This window comes from Ranitomeya variabilis, chromosome 3 (assembly GCF_051348905.1).
Source record: "Ranitomeya variabilis isolate aRanVar5 chromosome 3, aRanVar5.hap1, whole genome shotgun sequence".
NCBI classification, from domain to species: domain Eukaryota; kingdom Metazoa; phylum Chordata; class Amphibia; order Anura; family Dendrobatidae; genus Ranitomeya; species Ranitomeya variabilis.
Window position 1 is genome coordinate 372,336,648 of NC_135234.1, and position 13,388 is coordinate 372,350,035.

Sequence of the window (13,388 nt, forward strand, 5' to 3'; positions counted from 1 at the left end):
ACTCTATATACATGATCACTGCTCTATAGATGATATGAATCAAACATCATTGCAATTATTTACTATATGTTATAGGATTATGTATGAAGCCCTATTATGGGCAATACATGGTGAATGAGCTGTGGTTTTGCAGAGCCCTATTCTTGACACTATTATGTATTATGATGTTGAACAGTACAATCTTTATAGAGTCTGACCGGCAGCTTTATGTGGATGGTTATCTCCGCTACGACTGTTACCCATTATAGTTCAAAAGAACGCAAGGTCATTGTACCATGCTATGCACAATCAGATGCTACTTTAACTGTTTATTGCATGTAGTGACTCTGTATATGGGTAAGGTATAGCTAAAGAGTCGTTTATTGCGGAGCTCCATCCATCTCTTTTTATTAAGTACTAGGACAAATTAAACAAATGCATATCTTCTTGTAATTTATTTGCCCAGACTGCATTTAGACATTTCAGTCTCAATAGAGATATTCAGAGGTGAACTATCTATTACAGCCTCTATATTAAGGATTAAATATCCCCTTTTTAATTAATTATTATATTTTGTGTGTTTTTTAATTTTTTTCATTCTTTTTGCAATTTTGGCTTGTTTGTTTTTGTTTTTTGCGCAATGGGTGTATTGGGACACAATTTTAGTTACCATAGGGATTTGCAGGGATATTAGGGCGTCGTTGTTGAGTGGGGGCGCCTACCACTTAAACTTAGGGTGCCAACCTCCGCTGCCAGGCAGGAGTCAGTACAGTGGACCTGTAGGGCACGATAGAACACACTATTGAGATATAATATATTTCCTATGGTAATCTATGTATAATTGCTGCTTTGTCTCCAATTTTGGAATATTTTTTTACTTTATTGATTAAAAGTTATATTTTAGGGATCCTTGTTCTTTTGGTTTTTGTGTCTATTTGGGCCTGCCAGTCAAGGTAGCGGTCCTGTGCAGTTATTTACAGCCATTTCTGTATGTACATGTATACCGACACTAAAAATTTGATCCAGCTCAACGCCAAAGACATCTCGGAAAATACTGTGTCAAAGAAGAAAATGGAAAACCAGCTCAACGAAATGTAAACATACTAAATTCAGGAAAGTGCTTGATGGAGGATAAAACAGGTAGTCAGCAGTACAGCTTACATGGTATGCGACATCTACACGTTTCAGGTGACCTGCCACCATTAATCATGAAGGATGCCCGGTCACCTGAAACGCGTAGATGTTGCATACCATGTAAGGTGTACTGTCGTTTTATCATCTATTAAGCACTTTCGAGAATAAAGTCTGTTCAAACTTTGTCGAGCTGGATTTCCACTCTCCTCATATCCTGGAAGATTGTCAGTTACTAGCTGCATTTGTAAATGTCACCATTCTGGAGTACATATAACATCTAAACTTACTGGGGAAAAAAACATGCAATTTCACTTTTTTTGGTCAATTTTACACCATTCACGGTGCAGTATAATTAATGTGTTATCTTTTTTTCTTTGGGTCAATACAGTCATGAGGCTAGCAAACGTTTTAGAGATTCTTTATACATATTTATGGGATAAAAGTTTTTACGAATTTGCAGCATTCTAAAACCTATACCTTTGTATGAGGGTTATTTTACCTGTGGACAATTTATTTTTACACATGTTTCAGCACAGACTTGTGGGACGCAATATTCATTGCGGGTCATAAAGATTACACAACCAATGCCATATAAATATACATGGATATCAGTCACCTTGGTTGTATAATCAGCAAGACACACATTTACAGAGATCCGTGAGAACTACGCCTCGCAGCTCAGCTGAAATTTATGCGCATATTTAAAAAAAAATTAAAAAAATCCAAAATTAGCGATATATCACTTTTCTCCCTCCTTATAGGTACTACAGCAATAACAAGTTGGTGACTTAACCGGAATAGTGATAAATTGATTAACAAAATAACAAACAATCAGTTGGAAAGTTACACTATGATAAGCAACTTCTCTACTCATTGTATTTACTTCCTCAACCTAGACAGACTAAACAATGGCCATTAAGTGCAAACTATGAAGAGAAATTCCCGCTGTGCTTTCCACAGCTTGAGTAATCATTTCTACAATTAGAATTTAAGTAGAAGAATCAGGATACATATTAAGTCCACCATTTCACAACCCCTGCCTAATCAGCAGTGTCCCACAGAAAAGAAAAATGATGTATCTAACTCCTGTAGTTCACCGTATACAAATAACTATATGCTACTAGTTTAAAATCATATCTTTCTTTAAGACCGCACACCTGTCCCAAAAGTAATATAGAGGAGAAAAGTACACCAGAGATAGATGGCATAGAACAAAAGGAGATATCCAAAAAGGTAAAAATGGACTGCAAAGGTTTTAACATTTTTACCATTATTCTTAGCATCATGCTCCCATTTAAAAAAAATTAACAATAACACACAAAAAAATTAGGGGGCTGCTTGATCAGCTTTTACTGAATTTCCCATAGGCTTAAAAGAGTATTTCCATCTCCAAGATCCTATCTCAATATGTAGTAGTCGTTATAATAATAATATTAGCAAATACCACAAATTGTATAATTTTTCACATTTACTATGTCGCTTACCTTATGTACAGGGCATTGCAGTAGCATAGGTATCCATGGTTATTATGACCACTCATATAGAGACAATTAGACAGCTCTTTGTGGTTGTAACCATGGATACCTAAGCTACTGCAATGCCCTGAACATCAGGTAAGTGACATAGTGAATGTGAAAAATTATACAATTGGAGCTATTTGCTAATATTATTATTATACCGTCTATTACATATTGAGATAGGATCTTAGAGATGAAAATACCCCTTTAAATAGAGAGACTAGAGAGAAGTGCATGAAAATGCAGCTTTCAATGTTATTGTGTAATAGGTGGCCACTTTGCATTGCTAAACAGGGCTAGAAGAACTCTATTCTCCCAAAAGGTTGGGGATTCCAGAGGTCACACCCCACCTATCAGGCACTAATACGCTATACACGCTTCTGGAGGAAATGGAGCTTTACTCTTCAGCGTAGTGAAGAGCAATTGAAATCACTTCTTTTTTTGTTCACTTTCCATCACCTACCTTGTATCCCATTCATCAGAACCAGTGTCATACTTGTAAGTAGGTTGAAACTGTATTTCTCCCTCTGTGAAGCCATCAAAAACTGCTTTGTCGTCCATCTGCTGTTTCAGCTTAAAAAAAAAAAAAGAGAAAAAAAAAGATTAAACATGAAATGGTTGGGTGACAGTACTTCTCAACTTAAAAAAAAATATACTTTACCCACTGGCTTACAATAGAATAAATACATTTTTTTTCTTTCTACAACTTAGTTCAGGAAGAAACCTCTCCTTATGCAGTAATTATTACTACAAAAACCCCCACCCACCCCCAAAAATAAACAAAAAACAAATGACACTAAAGGTACTGTCACACTCAGCGACGCTGCAGCGATATAGACAACGAGCCGATCGCTGCAGCGTCGCTGTTTAGGTCGCTGTAGAGATGTCAAACACAGCAGCTCCACAACGATGCAGGAGCGATCCAGGGACGTAACGGCGACTCACTTATCGTTCTTGCTGGTCGTTAGCTCCATTACATCCATTGTTAGCGTCGTTGCTTTTGATGTCAAACACGACGATACACGCCGACCTGGCGACGAAATAAAGTTCTGGACTTCTAGCTCCGACCAGCAATATCACAGCAGGATCCAGATCGTTGCTGCGTGTCAAACACAACGAGATCGCTAACCAGGACGCTGCAACGTCACGGATTGTTGTCGTTCTCGTTGCAAAGTTGCTGAGTGTGACGGTACCTTAAAGTGGGCAAGTCTTGTTGTTGGCAAATCTTGTTTAAATAATGTCTTTTTCTGGAAACTTAGCGATTACAACAGAAGTTTCTAAATTACTTTCTCGGTGTACTTCCAATAGGGGGTGCTAGAGTCCTCCCTCTCTGAAGAGGCTACTTGCATAGCTAAAGCACCACTCCAGTCTGTTTTCTTTCTTATTTCAGTGTTGGGGGGAATTATTGTAAGTTCCCTACCCCTAGGAAGATACTTACCAACCGTCGTCTTCTGGTCGTGATTTGCCATCTTGTGAGTGCAGCTTCTCACTGACCAGAAGTCAAGGCTAACAAGCTCTCATTCTGACTCTCATAGACGTACATTGTAAAGTGACCTCCGGCTCGCCAAGCAAACACTGGAGTGATCCAGCAAGTCACAAACTGCAGAAGATGACCAAAGCGAACACCAGAAGATGGCAACTGGTAAGCATATTACTAGGGGCAGCGAGCTTACATTAGTGATATCACTCCAGTGGCCAAAAACCCCACAAAACAAAAAGCCCCCTCTTAAGGTGGTGGTTTAATTTCAGAAAAAATGAATTGCGTGGCTTATAAATCTCCTTACACCGGCTTGGCGCTCCACAAGGAGAAACGTTTCTCTGTAGCCACCTAGTAATAATAATGCTTTATCCTGATGGCAGGAGATTTCACAAACAACTTGAAGTCATAATTCATACCTGGTCAAACTTGTAGAGCGTTTTGAAGTCCTTGCATTCAATGAGCTTCTTAACTTTCTCCATGTCAACGTCCTTTAATCTGTAATTTAGATCTCCGAGCCATAACACAACACTGTAAAGCAAGGTGTAATTATTTGCAGCATAAGTCCAATAATAAGAATGCACAACTCTCTAAGTATGCAACCTAAGGCCAAAGATGAAGCTCTTTCTACCATTGCTGTACCTCCAGGGACTTAGATCCCCAGCTCTCCTGAGAGCGGCAGAAGCGAGGATGATGCCAAAGCCACCTGCAGTGTCTCCTGGCCTGGTACTGACCATCAGAGGGGACCAGCTAGTGTGCTACATCGCCAGAAATACACTTTAGTGTTGGTGCAATACTGCTGCAAAACTTACTACATGCAAACATTTATATCAGTCCAGATAGAAAACCATGATCCTTACCCCCTTAACGCTGAGAACATTGTCACTTTTGTTCCATAATGGATATACACTCACCGGCCACTTTATTAGGTACACCATGCTAGTAACGGGTTGGACCCCCTTTTGCCTTCAGAACTGCCTCAATTCTTCGTGGCATAGATTCAACAAGGTGCTGGAAGCATTCCTCAGAGATTTTGGTCCATATTGAAATGATGGCATCACACAGTTGCCGCAGATTTGTCGGCTGCACATCCCAAAGATGCTCCATACAAGGCAGGATGGATCCATGCTTTCATGTTGTTTACGTCAAATTCTGACCCTACCATCCGAATGTCGCAGCAGAAATCGAGACTCATCAGACCAAGCAACGTTTTTCCAATCTTCTACTGTCCAATTTCGATGAGCTTGTACAAATTGTAGCCTCAGTTTCCTGTTCTTAGCTGAAAGGAGTGGTACCCGGTGTGGTCTTCTGCTGCTGTAGCCCATCTGCCTCAAAGTTCGACGCACTGTGCGTTCAGAGATGCTCTTAGGCCTACCTTGGTTGTAACGGGTGGCGATTTGAGTCACTGTTGCCTTTCTATCAGCTCGAACCAGTCTGCCCATTCTCCTCTGACCTCTGGCATCAACAAGGCATTTCCGCCCACAGAACTGCCGCTCACTGGATTTTTTTTCTTTTTCGGACCATTCTCTGTAAACCCTAGAGATGGTTGTGCGTGAAAATCCCAGTAGATCAGCAGTTTCTGAAATACTCAGACCAGCCCTTCTGGCACCAACAACCATGCCACGTTCAAAGGCACTCAAATCACCTTTCTTCCCCATACTGATGCTCGGTTTGAACTGCAGGAGATTGTCTTGACCATGTCTACATGCCTAAATGCACTGAGTTGCCGCCATGTGATTGGCTGATTAGAAATTAAGTGTTAACAAGAAGTTGGACAGGTGTACCTAATAAAGTGGCCGGTGAGTGTATATGTCATGCTGATTGCAGGGTACACCTTCAGTACCAGCGTGATCGGTAACCCCTGTCAATAGTGAGAACGACACACAAGGAATCTGACAGTGGCAGAGTGCCCTCTCCATCAGCCCAGCAGCACCCTTGCAGACTGATCGCAGTGTGCTGCTAAGTGGGTAAGACAACCAGGCGCCTGACAATGACATCTACAATAGTAGTGCTGTGTATTACCTATGCAATCATAGAATTGCATATTCATGTCCCCTAGGAAAACGAAGTTGTAGAAAAAATTTTTTTATATCTTTGAATGAATAATAAGTAAAATACACCCCCCTCAAAATCCCTATATTCTTAAAACAAAATAAAAAATTGTTTGCTTAACATATAAAACAATAAACATACCTTAAAAGATATAAAATTTGTACCAACACAGTACATTACATCATTATTTATTCTGCACAGTCCAATCATCCCCCTCAAAAAAAAAAAAAAGTAAAAAAAATGCCAGAACTGCAGGAAGTGCCTAGCATTCTTTATGTACTACTTAATTCATCTATTTGGATTACTAAATACTGGCTTAGAAAGATGCACAATAATTTTCAGGGATTTGGTTTGGAGAAGAGGAACACCTAGGATAAAACTGGAAAAGTTGCAGCTGCCTAAAAACCTAGGGCGATTGGCATTACCACGCACCTGGGGATACCTTCTAGCCTCTCAGTTCCAGCAATTTAGAGGGTGGGCTATGGATGGGATCAAAGGGGCATGGGTCCTAGTACTAAAATTTCAGGGTTGGAGTGGAAATCTGATAGATAATCTAGAGACCCGTAAGTTTAAAGGGAATCTGTCACCCCTTCAGGCGTTTGTAACTAAAAGAGCCACCTTGTGCAGCACTAATGCTGCATTCTGACAAGGTGGCTCTTTACATTTGAAAAAACTGACCGTCACATCCATCCATCATGGATGTGACGGTCAGTTTTTTCAAATGTATTATTTTGCTTTCTGACCGAGCACTCCGCCTCCTAGTCACTGGTGTTTTAATTACAGCAGGTCCATTACCCCTCCACAGAGAGAGAGAATGGTAGTCTCACAAGAGGTTTTCATAGGCACCCATTCAGATGGAGACGTTTATTCTCAGTGAGGAAGGAAATCGTAGGAACTGGTATAAGAGAGATGCCGTAAAGTGGCTACCAGGTACACATAAAATTGGCCTTTTTTATGCGCTAAACGCTATCATTTTTCATATTTCTAGTGCAGTAATGCAGTTAAAAATTTTCATGTTTCATGTTTGCATGTTTCAGCGCTACAGTGTGCTACCTTATTTGCTTGAAGGTGGCTCTTTAGTTACAAACGCCTGTACACGCTGAAATAGACACTTATAAAAAGTGCCCCCACATACCATGAATCCGTCCCGGAGGCGGGACTTTGCTTCCTAATCAGACGCCGCACAGCCGTCACTCCGGGCCTGTGCGCGCCGGGTGCCGCCTCCTCTTGCTGCATTATCGTCCCCGGTGCCTGCGCTGTAAGGTTTTTTTCCGGGCATGTGCAGTTGCGCTGCCCTTCGTACTTACAGCGCAGGTGCCTGGACGATAATGAAGGAAGAGGAGGCAGCGCCCAGCATGTGCAGGCCCGAAGTGACGGCTGTGCGGCGTCTGATTAGGAAGCAAAGTCCCGTCTCCGGGACGGATTCATGGTATGTGGGGGCACTTTTTATAAGTGTCTATTTCAGCGTGTACAGGCGTTTGTAACTAAAGAGCCACCTTGTCAGAATGCAGCATTAGTGCTGCACAAGGTGGCTCTTTTAGTTACAAACGCCTGAGGGGGGTGACAGGTTCCCTTTAAAATTCAATTCTAGACGTTTTCTGACTCTTACTCTTTTTCATAAAATTTGGTGGTCCTTTAACCCCTTCACGCTGCAGCCCTTTTTCGTTTTTGTGCTTTCGTTTTTCGCTCCCCTTCTTTCCAGAGCCATAGCTTTTTTATTTTTCCGTCAATATGGCCATGTGAGGGCTTGTTTTATGCGGGACGAGTTGTACTTTTCAACAACACCATTGGTTTTACCATATCGTGTACTAGAAAACGGGAAAAAAATTCCAAGTGCGGTGAAATTGCAAAAAAAAGTGCAATCTCACACTTGGTTTTTTTGGGGGCTTTTTTGCTAGGTTCACTAAATGCTAAAACTGACCTGCTGTTATGATGATGGAAAAAAAAAAGCGCGCCATTTTCCGATACCCGTAGCGTCTCCATTTTTCGTGATCTGGGGTCAGGTGAGGGCTTATTTTTCACGCGCCGGGCTTACGTTTATAATTATACCATTTTGATGTGGATACGATCTTTTGATCGCCCGTTATTGCATTTTAATGCAATGTTGTGGCGACCAAAAAAAGTAATTCTGGTGTTTCTAATTTTTTTCTTGTTACGCCAATCAGCGATCAGGTCAATCCTTCTTTTTTTTTTATTAATAGATCGGGCAATTCTGAACGCGGCAATGCCAAATATGTGTATATTTGACTTCTTTTATTGTTTTATTTTTAATGGGGCGACTTTAACTTTTTTTTTTCATATTTTTTTTAACTTTTGCCATGATTCACTATCCTCCATTGGAGGCTAGAAGATGGCACAACTCGATCGGCCCAGCTACATAGGAGCGAAGCATACATTGCTCCTATGTAGCTGAATTACTGCATTGCTATGAGCGCCGACCACAGGGTGGCGCTAACAGCAAGCCGGCATCAATAACCCTAGAGGTCTCAAGGAGACCTCTGGTTGTTATGCCGATGCATCGCTGACCCCCGATCACGTGACGGGGGTCAGCGATGCGTGCATTTCCGGCCGGATGGCCGGAAGTGGTAGTTAAATAGTTAATAGCGGTGGGTGAATCGTGATTCTACCCGCCGCTTATTGCGGGCACATGTCAGCTGTTTAAAACAGCTGACATGTCCTGGCTTTGATGTAGGATCACCGCCGGAGCCCGCATCAAAGCAGGGGATCTGACCTCGGACCCGTCCGAGGTCAGAAAGGGGTTAAACGTTTATTTTTTTCATATTTTTGAAAACTTTTTTTTTTTTAACTTTTGCCATGCTTCAATAGCCTCCATAGTAGACTAGAAGCTGGCACAACATTAGGTCGTCATATTGAATATGTCTTCATTTGTGTTAAGCGCAAGTGCTGGCTACTCCAGTTCGCATCAGGTGCTCGAGCAACATGCTTGTGTACTGCCCCACATATTTTGCGGCTGACACCCCAAACAATGCGGGGACAGCCTGTGTATGGCAGACAATCCCCGTATGTTTTTTGGCTGTCTAAAAGCAGTGAAACTTGCAGGGTGTAGACTAGAGCATGTCACTATAGCGCCTGTGATACTTGGTGCACACCCAATCACTCCGATGCAACTAGAGTAGCGAGCACCTGCCATCAACACTAGTCATCATATCGTCGTCATTTTTTTAACTTAACTTTTGAAATAACCCTAACCCCAACCCTAATGACAAAAAATGGAAGAAATGAAAACAATACAATAAAAAAAAATAAAAAAATTAATTTGACTAAGGGGATGGGTAGGGAATGTGACATACTAATCATTGGCTTTTGATCACTGTCATTGGGTCTATCACAGTGATCAATCGGAATCAACAGAAAAAGTCCCTGCTGTTGCTGGCCGGCTGGCGCATTCAGGCTGTGCCTGACAGTTTATTTTCAGGAAGAGGAGGCGAAGGGCCGGAGGACATGATTTCTCTGACATGTTCTTCACGTCAGAAGAGAGAAATTAAAATCTGGCCTGGATAATGTTGTCTAGGGTAACTGAGACCCCGGACAGAGATACTGAATGCAGTGGCAAACGCTTTGTGAACGCAGCCTAATTCATTAGGATTGGTTCTGACCTCTCAATTCATCAGAACCCCTATAATTCATGTTTCATTTTTTCCCAAATTAGCTGTAGGAAATCAAAACCACAGTAGTGGTAAAGTTGTAAAATGGGATACATACTCATGCTTGTGAATAGTCAGGGGGAGTGCTGGGTCCACCTCAGGAAACTGCATCCTGGAGCAGATGTCTCTGAAGTCCTGGTTCCTCCTCTCATATTCATCAACGTGAGCAGCCAGATGGGAGTTAACAACGCAAATGTGAGTATTATGGAATCGAAAACGGATCGCCACACCTCCTTTGTTACCCTGCAGAGTGCACATGGAAGAGACACTTTAATCATTAGCTGTAGTCTAGTAAAACAACAAAAACCATCACTTTTAAGTCAAACTTCATAAAACTGATTTTGGATTGTTACTGAAAATAATGACTAAGAACTGGTTTGAGCAACCCCAAGCAATGTAACAGAAGATGTCAGGAGGTCCTAATGTCCACACCCTCCACCAGTCATGAGCTAGCAGCCTTTTTAATAAAGCACTCAGACAAAGTAATGAAACATTTGTAGTCCATATGAAAATAATTGACATGAATGTTATTAAATGCTTACATTATAAAAATGTCAATTATAGGTTTGTGTATTAGAGAGGACCTGTCACCATGTCAAAAGTTGGTGGTTTTTGTTCTTATTGTATTCCCGCTGATCACCTGCTTTGTTTTTACATCAGCCAAATGGTTAAAGAGATATCGGCCTTTTTATTTGGTGGTAATTTCTACGGCCTTTACCAAAGTGGTATTGCTCACAGGATTCTCTGGGGGCATGTCTGAAAGCAACTCTAGATTACGGTATTACTCTATGAGGCACACACACTTCAAAGGACCTAATTAGTGCTAAAAGAAAAGGCCCAGGACTATATGCAGCATTTCAAAAACACACAGAAAAAACACAGAAAAGGAAAGAAAATAAGATCAAATACTGGCCACTTCTAACCAGGTAACTGGTCCACTTTAAAGAGCACACACAGCAATTCTTATATTATACCAATACCAGTCACAAGATGAGAGAATCCCAGCTCTATAATATGATCACTTATGTTGCCCAATCAAACAAATACTTTCCTTGCACTATAAACTCACCACAGATACAAGTGTTTCAAGGTTCAAAATGCATCATCATAAAAAAAAAATGTTTATACCCCATTCTGGTTTTAGTTGTTGCTCCTTGATGTGTATTAAATGTTAATAATACTAAAATAATAATCTTTATTTTAATATATATTACATTGTAAATTAACTTTATAATAAAGGTAATATTCAGTTTATATCAGAAATGATTTTTGATTTAATACTACTTAGGTGGAGACCAGATAGATTTTTTTTTTCCGTCTGTGCATCTCATGGACAATCCCTCTGAATCCATTAGCCAAGATGATTCTGCTTATTTATATAAACTCACCATCCTTCCCATGATTCCTGTGCCCACAGTCTCGGCTTCCACCTCTGAAACGTGATTTGCCAGATCCTTCTTCACATACAGCAGCAACATTATCCCCACAAGTCGGATCAACTTGATCTACAGACACAATAAGGAGTAGAAATGACATTTCTGGTGAATTATCCACTTCTCATAGTCAGTGAGACATGACAGATCACTAAAGTTAGAGGTCTTGGAACTGTTCTAAGATTCCTTAATACTGGAGTGCTGATAAATTATACAACATACCAGTTTTCCGTATGGCCATGACCAGGACACGATTTGAAGCAATCCTGTTTGCATTGTAGTGATAATGAGCAGTGTCCTCCCCAAGACGATTCTAACTTTGATTGTCTATATAATATGCATCCAGTAGTTGTCCACTTCAGCAGAAAATTTGCTGAGGTATACAAACCCCAAAGGGACATTTGTATAGATGAATCTCTAATTCATTTCAGAGGGAGGCCAAAATCCTGACAATACAGGGTAAGATACAAAATTTAAATATATAAGCTGTGCAAAAGTACCTCAGCATGCACCCACAGATTTAGGGTTTGTGAAGACAGGGACATCCAAACTGACCCTTCTGCCCTGGGAGCGAAGTGAAAAATTGAGGGGGAAATGGTATACCTACTGCTGGATAAGGGTTAATCCCACTCTGCAAGACCCTCTCTGTCAGAGGTACAGTTGCATGCGGCACCGTGCAAAGATATCAGAGTTCTCCCTAAGCCGCTAATTGGGCAAGTGCTGAGAAAGTGAGAGAACAGAGCACAATGTAGCGACAAAGTGATAGTGGTCAAGTATTAGGACAGGAGGGATGTCCTTATCTTGACCACAATACACAGTGACAACAATTCCCTTGTCACTGTACGAGGCACCACAACACAAGTCCCAAAGCCAGATTGTATCATGGATTATAATTCATGGAGGTGTAGATCTCTCAGATCATGCAGTGCATGCGAAAACAGTATGGTACAAAAAGTTAGCCGTGCAGATTGTGCAGATGGCACTGCACAATACGTTTGTGCTTTTTCGACATGTAGGCAATTTGGGATGCTTCCTTGCAGTTTCCAAAATGGGATCACTTGTGGGGGGGTTTCTGCTGTTTTGGCACATCAAGGGGTCTGCAAATGCAACATGGAGACAGCAAACCATTACAAAACTTCGCTCCTTCCTTTCGAGCCTGGCTTTGCGCCCAAACAGTAGTTTTCCACCACATTTGGAGTATCTGTGTACTTAACAGAAATTGCACACAAAACTTTAGGGTCCATTTTCTCGTTACCATTGTGAAAATGAAAAATTTGTGACTAAAGCAACATTTTCGAGGGAAAACATTTTTTTTTATTTTCACGGATCAACATTTTCAAACTTTGAAATTCTGTGAAGTACCTGCAGGTTCAAGGTGCTCAACACACCTCTGGATAAATTATTTGAGGGGTGTAGTTTTTAAAAAGGGGGTAATTAATGGGGGATTTACATTTTTTAGGCACATCAGGGGCTCTCCAAATATCACATGGCATCCACTAACTATTCCAGCCAATTTTGCTTTCCAAAAGTCAAATGTACCACTTCCCTTCAAAGTCCTGCAGTGCTCCCAAACAGTGGTTTTCCACCACATATGGTGGGGGAGGGTGGAATTGGTGTACTTAGGGAAAAATGCACCCCAAAATTTGTTGTGAAATTTCTCATCTTACCCTTGTGAAAATTAAAACTTTGGGGCTAAAGCAACATTTTTGTGGGAAAAATTAAAATGTAATTTTTTTCCTTCCAAATAGCTTTAACCCCTTTCTGATCTCGGACCGGATAGTACGTCCGAGGTCAGATCCCCTGCTTTGAGGTGGGCTCTGGTGGTGAGCCCACCTCAAAGCCGGGACATGTCAACTGTTTTGTACAGCTGACACGTGCCCGCAAATCACCTGCCGCTATTAACTAGTTAAATGCCACTGTCAAACACGGACAGCAGCATTTAACTAGCGCTTCCGGCCATTAGGCCGGAAATGCGCGCATCGCTGACCCCCATCACTTGATCGGGGGTCTGCGATGCTTCGGCATGACAACAAGAGGTCTATTGAAGACCTCTATGGTTGTTGATGCCGGATTGCTGTGAGCGCCACCCTGTGGTCGGCACTCATAGCAATGTAGCAATTCTACTACATAG

General features: G+C 41.3%; 1 protein-coding gene across 5 annotated transcripts in view; it reads right to left on the reverse strand.

The window, feature by feature from the left end:
* Positions 1-13,388, reverse strand: part of INPP5B (inositol polyphosphate-5-phosphatase B) — a 219,723-nt gene that overhangs the window by 62,092 nt on the left and 144,243 nt on the right. For all 5 annotated transcript variants that reach the window (XM_077295945.1, XM_077295947.1, XM_077295948.1 and 2 more), the window contains 4 exons: positions 11,213-11,329; positions 9,883-10,067; positions 4,527-4,638; positions 3,094-3,203 (listed from right to left, as the gene is read on the reverse strand). In XM_077295945.1, the coding sequence (XP_077152060.1) occupies positions 3,094-3,203; positions 4,527-4,638; positions 9,883-10,067; positions 11,213-11,329 (524 nt within the window). The remainder of the gene's footprint in view (positions 1-3,093; positions 3,204-4,526; positions 4,639-9,882; positions 10,068-11,212; positions 11,330-13,388) is intronic.